We start from the raw sequence: 12059 nt of genomic DNA, 5'->3' as shown, positions 1-12059 counted from the left end.
AATCTGGAGCGGGCCAGGGGGCGCCGCGGAGGGTTCGGAGGGTTCAGAGGGCAGAGGCCTTCGCGCCCCGCGTTGCTGGGTGACCGTCTCCCGGGCGACGCGAGACGCCAAGCGCGGCTGCTTCGACCGCATGGCGCAGAAACCGCTCAGCGCCGCCGCGGCCGAGCGCATGAACCTCGTGGCCCAGGACGAGATCTGGTAACGCCGGGATCCGGGAACCCGGTGGGCTGGGCCGCCCCTCCTGAGGTGTGCGCACCTGGCGGCCGCAGGGTCCCCGCCAGGCCCCTGAAGGTGTGGACCTCTGGACACGAGGAGCGTGCGCTGGAGGCGGTCGGGGGCCACGGGGAGAGGGGGCAATGTCAGGGACCCCAGGCCTGCGAGACAGCCTTTCTCCTCCCAACACACCACGAAGGCGTGGAAGATTTTTGCATCTGGCTTTACAACCATCTGACAGTTGGGTTTGTTGAAAGCCAACGAGCATGTTCTGTTTTTATGACCTAACTGATTTTTTTAAGAGAAACAAAACAAAAAATAAATTCGTAATATCTGTTCAATTTAAATGAGAGATACACGTGCCCTTTACACTCTCTCTTGACTTTCTTGGTTTTTTAAGTAATAAGAAATTTTAATTTAAAAAGTAGATCCATTTTCTAAAAGATTTATGTTCAGCAGACATTTCTAATGAATGTTTTTACTTGATATTCTCTCTGATTGCTAAATATTATCCCATCTCTTTGAAGTTTTAAACAGTATGGAAAGTTACTAATTTAGATTGCAAGCAAGTAAATTTTAGTAACAATAAACCATAATTGCTTGTCTTAAACTTCACTTATCCTATTTGCCATCTCTATGATTTTTACCATTTCCTTGTGAAACCTGTTATCACTTCATATTTTTCTTTGAATTGGCTTTGTTTCATGCAATAAATTTATTTTTATGGGAAATTTTATATCACTCTTATAAATGGAAAGCCAGTATTACCTGGCATTATACACAACTATTAATTTTTAAAAATCTTTTCTTTATTCCAGTACCTCCTCCTTGTAATACCTACAAGACTACCACAGCAGGGTCAATGCCCTTTCCTCCCTTTTCCACCCAGTGAAACTCCTACTCATCCTTCAAGACCCAGATCAGATGGCCACTATGTAAAGAGAGCTGGTTAAGCCCTTAGACTGTTCTGTCCAAAATCTAAAGTGACTATTGAGCATTTGAAATATGATTGGTCCCAATTGGGATGAGCTGTAAATGTACACACCAGATTTTAAAGATTTCATACCCCCCAAAATTAATATTAACATTAACTTCACCTGTTTGTTTTTACTTTTTTTTTTAGCATGGTTGCTAAAAGTTTTTTAATTATGTATGTGGCTCATATTTGAGGCTTACATTAAGTCTCCTCTGGAAATAGGCTCCTCTTTAGATGCTCAGTGTCCAGGGCAAAGAGCTTGTCCAGGACTTCCAAAACTGTTGAGGCACTGGCGGATGGTGTACAGCTAGAGATTCCAAAATAGGAAAACAAACGAAAATCAAAATGAATAAATGTTTAATTATACATATTTGCAAATTGTGGCACACCAGTTCTTCAACTGCAACTCCACTCGGCTAGTAGGCAGTTATATATGAATTATAGTCAATGTGGAGCAAACGCAGGGCCAAAGATCATGGTGGCATGAGAGGACTCAATCTCAAGGTCATGTGGGTGCTGGCTCTGCACTTGCAGGAACCTGAGAGTGGGCGCCTCCTTAAATTTTGCACCCCAGATGCCTCCTTCACCCTGCCCAGGTCCTTGCCTGGGGAAAAAAGGTGGTTAGTATGTACCTCCATAAAGATTTACCACACCCTTGCTGTGGGTCACAGTGGCCTCCAAAATAAGGAGTCTAATGCCCAGATGACACCTTGGATGGAGTCCTCCCCCAGCCCCGTCCGCTCCCCAATGTACTGTCCAGCCGGCATCCTGGGTTTGTAGACAGTGTCTGCCTCACAGTAGCACGAGGTCCGCAGCCACAGGGGCCCTTCCTCCCCTCTGGTACACTGCTCCCTCCCTGGCACTCCGCTCCCGCTGGCACAGAATCATTCTGTCAGTGTGCACTGAAGAATGTAAAATTTCCCCAGTGCACCTTCTGGAGGGGGGAGGTTGGTACTTGAACCTTTTTTCGAAGGTAGTCCAGCACTCGAGAATTTTCTTTTTCAGGAAATACCGCCTGAAGGCTGAAGCTAAAGCACAGCAAAACTGGGCCAAGAACTGGGGATTTTTAACAACCCCCCTTGAGGAGGTAAATATAAATTTTATGAGAGAGGAGGTTATAGAATTGATCATTTTGAAGAATAAATGGGTATGCTGTATACAATTTGCAAGGATAAAGTTAAAGAGAGCATTGCATGTGAAGATTGCCAACTCTGAAGCCTGAAGGCTCCTACGTTTTGTGAATTTACTGAGCACGTCTGCCCTCCATGCCCAGCTTGCCCTGTGTGCTCCATCAGGATCCGCTCATTTCATCCGCACGACCCCTGTGCAGAGGGGGTGCTGTTTTACAGCATTTTATAAATTAGGAAATTGAGCTCAAAGCAGCACAAAGTCACCACACAGTCAGTAAACAGGCACCAAGGGGGGAAGCTAGTCTGTCTGATTCCAGGGCCACTTGGCCTCAGACTTCCCATCTGTAAAATGGGCTGATAGTCCTCACCTGCCTCAGTCAGTGATTATGAAGTTCAGATGGAACAAGAAGTAGAAGCTGAGGGATTAGAGGAGGGATTATTAGGATATATGTCAATTACCTGTGTGTTTCCTAACCCAGACAGTAACAGAAATGGAAGCGAGGACCAGGCACAACGAATAGGGAGTGATGGGGATGCCAGCACAGAGACCGCTGGCCCCACCCAGAGGCGGCCACCACCGGCCAGCTGAGCGCCACCACACGGACCGTTAACTGCATATTCTGACTGTTTATGAGAGTCCAGAAATCCACATGTTTCAATGACATCTCCTGAGTCTAGAATAGTGGCCTTGATCTATAAAACACCAGGCAGACCCAGAAAATGCTTAGGTGGGCTTCCACAGGATGGGGGTAATGAAATGCAACCTTCCAGGCTATCTCCAGGACACAACTTGGGGGAGCCACATTTCTTTGGGGGGGATGTAGAACCACAAAAGAACCACATAATGCAAAACATTCATGATTCAAGGCAGCGTAAACCCCGCTTGTAATTCACCCCATCCCACTAGCTTGGAAATTATGCCATTCTTAATGAGTTTTTTTATACTTAGAGAGTTATACAATTTGAAATTTTATGCATAAAATGAGTCCTTATTAATATAATATGCATAAAATGGATCTATATTAATATTCTTTATATGTAATTAAATTGGGTTTTTGAAGAGTTCAAATTGCTTTAAAAATGAAAGTGGGGGATGGAGTCTCTCCTCTAATACTTTAAAGATTGGTCCTGGAACCTAGTTGACATTTTAAGTACATAACCTGTAAAAGTTTCTCAAATTCCTTCTCAGGAATATAAATTAGCTGCAAGCAGCAGGTGGGCACAGCCGTTAGCCACAGCTTGGGGCTGAGCCGGCCTGTGTGCCAGTCCTGTCTGCCCCCCCACCGGTAACCGTGTAGTTGGCACAGGCACCCACTATTCTTAGCCACACAGCGTTTTTGGGGGAACGAGGAAGGAACATTCCCACATGGGACCTTTTCTGTCTCTGGGATTGTGTTTCAGTTGCTCAAGTGTGAAGAAGAAACCCCCACCCCAAAGCCCAAAATTGAGCTTCCCGAACGGTTCCGCATCCGGCCAGTGACCCCAGTGGAGAAATACATCAAGGTTCGCAAAGTCATTTTAAGTACTTGTTTTCCTAAGTAAGCTATAAGCCCTGCGGGAAATCGTGTTCACCCCACGTGCACAAAGCCAACCCCAAAGGTGAGAACACGGTGGTGCCCACACGTGGGGGGTCTGGTTTCCACACCCTTTCCCAGCCTCTGAGCCTGGCTCTGCAGATACAGAGGGAAACCAGGAAAATGAGGGGCTCAATCCTTCATTCAGCAAACGTTTACAGGAAGTGCGATGTTTTACAAACATTTACAGTAAAGCAGAAAGGGTAAAGGCCCGGACTCTGGAGTCAGAGCTGAGATCAAGGTCCTGCTCAGCGGCTCTCCTGTGTGGTCTTGGGGAAGTGGCTTGACCTTTCTGCGTCTCCTTGCCCCTCTGTACAATGGGGATTAATGAAAGCACCTACTCCTGGGTGGTGTCTGTTGGGGTTCAGTGGGGTGATGCCTGGGAAGGATTAACACTCCCCATCACTTTGGGAGAGAACTGATGACTGTTAGCTGTTAGTAGGTTCCAGGCGCTTGGTTGGGCAAACAGTGGTGAACAAGAACACAAGACCCCAGCCGGCACGTCTGAGTTGGGGGTCGGGGTGGGGGGGCAACATAAAACAAGAAAATCAACCAAGTCATTATGCCCTGCACTAGACGCCATGGAGGAAAGCCAGGTGCTGTGCTGAAGGCTAACAGAGGAGGGAGTGGGGCCTGTTGAGCTGAGGGCTGAAGGATGACAAGGAACCAGCCCTCGGAAAAGCATTCCATGCAAAGAGAACAGCATGTACAGAAGCCCTGAGGCAGGGCTGGGTGGGGTAGGGCTGGGAGGGGAAGGGTTCTGGATGGAGACATGGGCGAGGCCACATCCCACTGAACCTCAGAGGCCAGAGGAAGGAGCTGGGATTTGGGCCCAACCTGTACTGGGAAGCAGGGCTGTGGCATGGTGGGAAATTCAGCCTGGTTGCTGAGTGAGTGGCAGTCCCAGCGGGGAGGAGACTTAGGTGGTGTTCCCTCCTAAGGCCCATCAGCTGTGGACATGGATCGCATGCCTCTAGGAACTGCTGAGTTCTCTGTCCCTGGGCCTCCTCTCCCAGTGCTGTCACTTTGGCCCCGTGTTCTGCCTTCTGTCCAGCTATGAAGAAAGTAGTTCTGTGTCCTGATGGGGAAAGAGGACAAAAACTCAGGTGGCCAGGGGTGGAGGAAGCTAGGCTTTCTGAATTCTCGTTTCCTGACACGTCCTCAGGGTCTGCTGGAGGGCATGGTGAGTGCTCAGTGGGTCCCATCTATTAGCCCAATGAATGAATGAATGAATGAATGAATGAACTCTGCCGAGATAAGCTGGGAGTGTTTCCTCCCTGATTATACAGCAATATAGAGTCACTGATATTTTTAGAAATGCAGCAAAGTATAAATAATAAAATGTCCACATATACCTTGGCCCATGGCTGACATTGTGGGCTGCTCCTTCCGAATGTTTTTTTGGTGCGTCTTATTGTTGTTTCCACAACAACCCTGTACCATCAAACCCATTTTGCAGGGGAAATAAAGCTGGTGAAGGCTGATGACCTTTCCAAGGTCACACAGCAAGGGTGTCTGATTCCAAAGCCCTTCTCTTAAATGTTATCCTCAACTGCTCTTCCAATACACACACACACACACACACATATGAAAATTACACACAGAAAAATCAAACTCCACAGACACTTTTGTAATCTCCTTTTTTCATTTAATAATATATCCTAGATGTATTTTCATGCAGTCATTCACAGTTTCCAAATATTACTATATTAATGGCTGCATTTTTCTCCATTGTGTGGATCTACTACATCTTGTTTAACCATTCCCCTAGCCCTGGACATCTAGATTGTTTCCATTTGAGATTTGGGGGAGTGTTACTGCAAGATACGCCCTTGGTGACTCAGCTTTTTGCTCTCAGTCGGTAAGTTTCTTGGGATAGGTGCCTAGAGATGCAACAGTTGTTCAAATGAAATGCACACATGTAGGGAGCTCGCTCTGCTTGCACAAAGCCTGATTAGAACACTAGGGTGGCCAGCGGACAGAGGGAGAAGGGCAGGAAGCAGGTCTGATATTTTTCTAGGACTGGGTTTTAACTCCACCAAATCCCTATGCCCTACCCACCCCACCCCAGGAGGAAACACAGTGTCAGCCGCATATGCCTTGCCTGCGGTGGGCCTGGACCCCTCCCTCTGCCACCCTGACAGATGGAAATGGCCCCAGTGCCTACTCAGTGGGGACACCATGGCCAGAATCGTTATCTTTCCAAAGGAAGCACCCCACCTAGAAATGAGAACAGCATCTTCTCCTGGAGGAAGAACAGAGGGGAACCATCCTGGGGCTGGAACAAAATGAAACATGGTTTCTTGCTTAGGAGCAAGGGCTCCAGGTGGAGGCTGCAGGCCCTGACAGGTGGGGCGGAGGGCCCAGAGGTGAGCGTCAGGACCCCGGGAGAGCCTAGGAGAGCCTCTTTGCCTGCTTCCCTCTGAACTTTCCTTCTTGCTGAAGAAACAGTTCCTTTCTTTCCCCTTCCCATCCCTTCTTTGACTACACAGAGCCTTTAAAAATACACTGATGTTTTTACAGGTATCCTATGTCCCAAAGACATGCCAGGAAAGGCCTCCTTTCCTCCCCTGCCTCCCACAGCCATTGCACCACCTCCCGTGACCCCTTCCATAGGTAGAACATGCATGTTGTAGCATGTATGTGGGTCCCCAGCCTTTTTTTCTTACTATGCTATTTGTACCATATTTCACATATTTTATGCATCTCTTAGCAGGTTATCTTCAAAGTTGTTCTGTCTCAAAATATACAGACCTGCCTTGTTCTTTGAAAGGGCTGCACAGTATTCCATGGTGAGGAGGGGCCGCAGTGAAATGAGTCCGGTGTTGATGACAGGGAGGCTGTTTCCAGCTCTTACAAGCAGGGTTTCAGTGAGCCCCCCACACTGACATCAGTGTGTAACTGCAGATATTAGAATGGTTTAGGGTACATGCCTAGGAGTACCTTTCAGGTCCAAGAGTGTTTGCATTTTCTATTTTTGTAGGTAATTCCACTATTGCCCTTCACAGGATGAACCAGCCTGCTCCCCTGCCCTTGTGGATGGTGGTGTTTTCACCTCCTGGTCAATCTGGAGGAAACACCATGTCCCTGGTGGTTTGTGGTTGCGTTTCTCTTGCACGTTGGATGCAGGCTTGAGAGCTGGTCTGTGTGTTCCCGTCCAGACAAGCAGCGTGGAGAGCGGCTTGCCATCTGCACACTTCTGCCTGTTGTTGGCTCAAGGCAACTTTGGCCCCTCTGGCATTTATTTGTTGATGACCCTCCCTGCATGTGGCCTCTCAGGAGATTAATTTTAATACTTTATCAAGAACGCACATTAAGGGGTTTCATCCACCAGTGGCAGCCAGCGCACCGGGCCCATTCCCTCCTGCCAGTGCCTGGCTCAAACATCCCTTTAGCTAAAGGTGAAAACTCATGACCCCAAACCTCTTAGGCTTCTTTACCTCAGTTCCTCTGTTAGAACAAATGTTCCTCACTATTGTCATCACTCAAACCACCCTGTAGAGCAGAACAGAAGATTCCTTCAAATGGAGGGGGGAAACCTGCCCAAACATTCACCCCCATTTTCCAAAAACTTCAAGTCTGTCCAAGGAATTGACCAATGAAACTGTGTTTTACTATTTCAAATAGAATCTTATGTTCCTTTTGGTTTTGAATTCAGTTCAATTGCTTTTCAATCCTGGGGTCTCTACAGTTTGGGGTGGTAGGGGGGAATGTAGGTGCATACACACAGGTATCATAAAGCCTTCTAATCAAATCCGGAAGACTCCAAACCCCCAGGATACCGTTTGACAACACTGTCGTTTATTTTACAATGGGCAGTGTGAACTGTAGTATTTTATATTCCTGCACCTTACTTTTTTTCCTCCTCTTTGCTCTTTTACCAAATAAAAATGATCACACTGGAGGTCACAAATTAAATGTGTTAAGCCCTGTAAGATAAAGAAATGTGCTTGATGTTTATTACTGTCAGGAAGCACATGCGTCTTGGGGTCCAGCTCGTTGGAATGTGCTGGCTTTCCAAGCACCTGGCTTAGGGACACTTATCCTTCCGGAATTTCGTTGTCTCTTCCCCATGAAGGCCTCACGCGCCAATCCTGATGCCTCCATGGACGTGCCTGTGTCACTGTGGCCCAAGGGAACTAAACCCTCTGCATTTCTATTGCAGGTCCTCCCATCCCCCCCAGTCCCAAAGACCACCCAGGGCCTCATCGGCTGGCGGTCCGGAGTGCCGGGCCTGAACAAGTGTCTGGAGCTCAGCGGTGAGATCAGAAGCTGCAAAGGCGCCTTTGCCAAAGAGCTGAGCTGGCCCAAGCAAGGCATCCACTGAGACCGGACAGAGATCCGGCCTGGGCAGGAGGGGTGGATGGCCAGGCACCCAGTGCCATGTCTGGGAAAAGGACAGTTCCTTGGCACCCCTCTAAGGACATAGTTCCCCTCCGTACTTGCTCATGGGGTGTTGCAAAGAATACAAGACAGCCCTTCAACATTTCCAGTTCACCAAGGCCTCCCTTCTTGTAACACATTCATTCTTGACTAATGTAAGGAAAAATGCAAAAATGATTCTCTGAAAATCTTTTTGATATCTTGAGAATTTCTAGTTGTGGCTTTTTAGAAGACATTGTGATTTCATTTTAAAAATACTCGTCTAGGTCCTTTGTTGTCACTTTCAGTCCCATCTCTCACCAACCCTGTTCACAATGTGACTGTCAAGCAGGTATTTCTGCTTTCCGGGAGGAATGAAGCTTTCAGGATTCCTTGACTCTCCTTTTCCAGGATATTTGCAATAAGTTAACAGCTTTGAAGGTACAAATGGGCCCAGGATTGGCTACTGAGGGGCTTTATGCAAACCTCCCGGGCCACCTCATCACAGTGGCCCAGATAGCAGCCAGGCCATTTTCCTCCCCCATGCGCATCTGGCATTAACCCCTTGGTCCCTGCCTAGTCCTGAGGCTTGGCTCCAGGTGTACAAATGGTGGTGGTTGGGCGGCAGCAGGGAGGTAGGGGAAGGGGGCGGAGCAGAGTTTGGAGGTGGCCTTGGAAGCTGGTTTGCATTTCATGCCAAGGAGCAGAGATTCGGTGCCCTCCTCAGATGGGCTCTTCCCGGGGGGGCTTCTACCTGGTGGAATCCACTTACAGGGCCCATCCACCCACATTCTTCCTGCTCACCTTCCTGTCAGGGTGTGAGTGGCGTGGTTTACCCAGTCGAGCATCTCTCATCTGGAACTTCCCCCAACCCTGAATACTGGCCTCTCTCTCTCACACACCTCTAAAGGGACTCCATGGCAGAGAGACAGAATCCCCCTGAATCTGGGCCACCCCCTGCAAGTCCTGGGCACAGTCTCTAAATCCCAGGAGGCTCTGGCAGAAGAGCTTCCGTTGCTCAAGGACCTTGTTCTCTGCCAAGTGTGCAGAACGTGGTCTGAGTGACCAGCCTGCTCACTGCCAGGGCCCGGCTATGAACACGTCAGAGCTGGCCACTCAGGCACTGAGAACAGCCACACAGAAAAATCTCTCCTCGGCCGCCTCCGTGGTTCTCTGTCCCCACAGCCCCCGTCTGGTCCAGGTCCTCACAGGCTTTCCCCGGAAGAGCCAGAACACAAGAGACACAGCCCTCCAGGAAGCCTTGTCATTGTGAGGCTGGTGCCCACAGTCATCACCTGCCACGTGGGCCGCAGCCACCAGTGAGTCCCACGGTCATGGCTGACAGCCTGCCGCCACCCGCAGGCAACCCATTAGAAGGAGAAGTGTCACAGTGATCTAGGCTCTGAGAAAAGGAGGCGCCATGGCATTACAGGTTGAAGCGTGCCCCCCCAAAGAGAAATGTTGAAGTCCTGACCTCCAGTTCCTGTGACTGTGACCTGATCTGGAACGAGGACCACTGCAGCTGTAATTGTTTCAATGAAGACAAGGCCGCACTGCAGCAGGGTGGGCTGTGAAACCAATACCACCAGCGTCCCTCCAAGAAGAGCAGAGGCCCGGGGAAGAGAAGGCCGTGTGAGGACAGACACATGGGGGAGGCCACGTGACGACAAAGGCAGGAATCGGAGTGACGCATCTCCGAACGGAGGGATGCCGAGAGCTGCGGGCAAGGAAGAAGCCAGGAAGAGGCGAGGAAGGCCTCCACTCTACCGGCCGCACAGGGACCATGCCCAGCTGATACCTTGATTTTGGACTTCCAGACCCCGACAGTGAGAGAATAAAGTCCTGTTGCTTTAAGTCGGCGGGTGTGCGGTCCTTCAGAGCTGCAGCCCAGGAGCCCAGTCCAGACATGAACACCGCTGTTACCGCCTCTTCTCTCTGACCCAAAAAACATCCTTCTCTAAGCATGTGTCTTTCATTGGTCTTGACCCAGGCTGTCAACATGAGAACAGGTCACGTGGCCCATTCAACTCCAAAGATGTTTCCAGTCACCCAGATGTTTAGCCTGATGTAGACTAAACAATGGGATGCTTGGCCAAGCCTGTCCCTTTTCAATCCTAGTGTTTTGGCATCTCAGTCATCACAACGAGCCAGGCATCTACCCTTGAAAAAACCCAAGTCCCTTTGTGTGATCAGATGCCCCCCCGGCAGGTGAGCAGAGCTGTCAGGAAGAGCCACTGCGTGGGGCCAGGCTTCGCTTCAGCCCCACCGGGGTTGCATTTCTACCTGACGACCAGGCATGAGGCAGCACAGACCTGTGGTCTGGGATGAGCTTCCCACGTCAGTTACTTTTCGTTCCAATTCCTGATCATAAAATGAATCTAAGAGCCATCCTCCAACATCTGCAAGTCTACAACATCTGGCAACAAAAAAGGTCTAGCAAAAAAGATGGGCTCCCTTGATCCTAAGCCTGGACAGGAATTCAGCATGTCCAGTTTGACTCTTCGGAAACTCGCTGGTGGGCTGACTTTAATTCTGATTTTAACTGACCAATCTGTGTTGACCATCAGCCCAGCCTTAGGGAGACTGGTCAGCAGATACTATCAATGGAAAAGACCAGGCTGGAGCAGAGCGGGCCACGCCGCTGCATGAATAGCTGAACCTTCAGAAAGACCATAAGTTTGGGCTGTAAAGGGTCTGGAGGCTGTCTTACCTCTCTCATGGCCACTGTGCACCAGTGGAGGAGAGAAAGGGCCACCTCCATACCCATGTTAGAGCAATTAACTCCAACTCCCTGGGAGAATAAAAATTCTAGAGACTCATAATAATCCTTGTGCAGGAAATGGGTGAAGGGAGTCAAAAGATAGAAACTTCCAGTTTCAAGATAAACAAATTGTGGGGATGTAATGTATAGCATGGTGATTAGATGTTCTAAAATTTCTTCTAAAAAAAGAGAGAGACTCAAAATCTGAAGATGCACACATCCTGTGGGCAGTAAGAACACAAATCATTTACATTTCTAGGAAACTATGTGATGCTCTTTGCTACTGGTTAATTTAAGTGAAGCTTACTTCAAGTTTATGTACATATGTTTAATGCCCCTTAAAAATACTTCTACTTAAAGTGTTAAAGTTCGGACATTTTCTACCCTTTTGTTCTCATCAATACAGAGATGGTTTGGTTTTATGAATGAAACACGAGCTCAGAAACCTCAGTTGGTGATTTTTTTCTGCCTCCAATAATTTATTCGCCAACTCACCACATATGTGTTGTATTTTAAAAACTAAAAATGACGCAACATTTCTGCAAGTATCAAATTACACTGCCATGAACCTCCCCAACTCTGTCCCATCTCCCTGAACTTAGTCTGACCTGAGCACTTTGGGCCGTGCCGGTGGGCTCAGAACAGAGTACAAATGTCCAGTCAACGGCCTCCGCTGAGAATTGAAGTGGACAACACTCAAGGATTCAATTACCCTAGATGGTTTCAAACTTGACATTTAATCTATGGAAATCAGCCTCTTTGTGGGTGTCCAAATAGGCTCAGAAATGTCAGCACACACTGTAAAATACCAGCACATTTCCAAGGGTGAGATGAGGCTGGTGAACCTGTGTACATCATGCTGATTTCATCACAGCAACGAACCTCCCGACGGGTTTGGTCTAAATGAGTCATCTCTGCAGTGACGCAGACATAATTGGGCTGGGGACTCAGAACGGATTCTGTCAGAAGCCCATCTTGGTCCAAGACAAATTAGAAACTCCTGTGTTTAGTTACAACAAAATGACATGATCAGATAAAATTAA

General features: G+C 48.4%; 1 protein-coding gene across 1 annotated transcript; it reads left to right on the top strand.

The window, feature by feature from the left end:
• Positions 1 to 33: 33 nt before the first annotated feature.
• CIMIP1 (ciliary microtubule inner protein 1) lies at positions 34 to 8465 on the top strand. Its single transcript, XM_073236406.1, has 4 exons — positions 34 to 198; positions 2195 to 2276; positions 3721 to 3822; positions 8059 to 8465. Exons 1-4 carry the CDS (start codon positions 131 to 133, stop codon positions 8218 to 8220), a joined length of 414 nt encoding a protein of 137 aa, XP_073092507.1. The 5' UTR covers positions 34 to 130; the 3' UTR covers positions 8221 to 8465.
• Positions 8466 to 12059: the final 3594 nt, after the last annotated feature.

This window comes from Manis javanica, chromosome 5 (genome assembly GCF_040802235.1).
Source record: "Manis javanica isolate MJ-LG chromosome 5, MJ_LKY, whole genome shotgun sequence".
In the NCBI taxonomy this organism is placed as follows: Eukaryota; Metazoa; Chordata; class Mammalia; order Pholidota; family Manidae; genus Manis; species Manis javanica.
The sequence above is the reverse complement of the archived record's forward strand: the minus strand, read 5'-3'. Positions and strand labels throughout refer to the sequence as shown.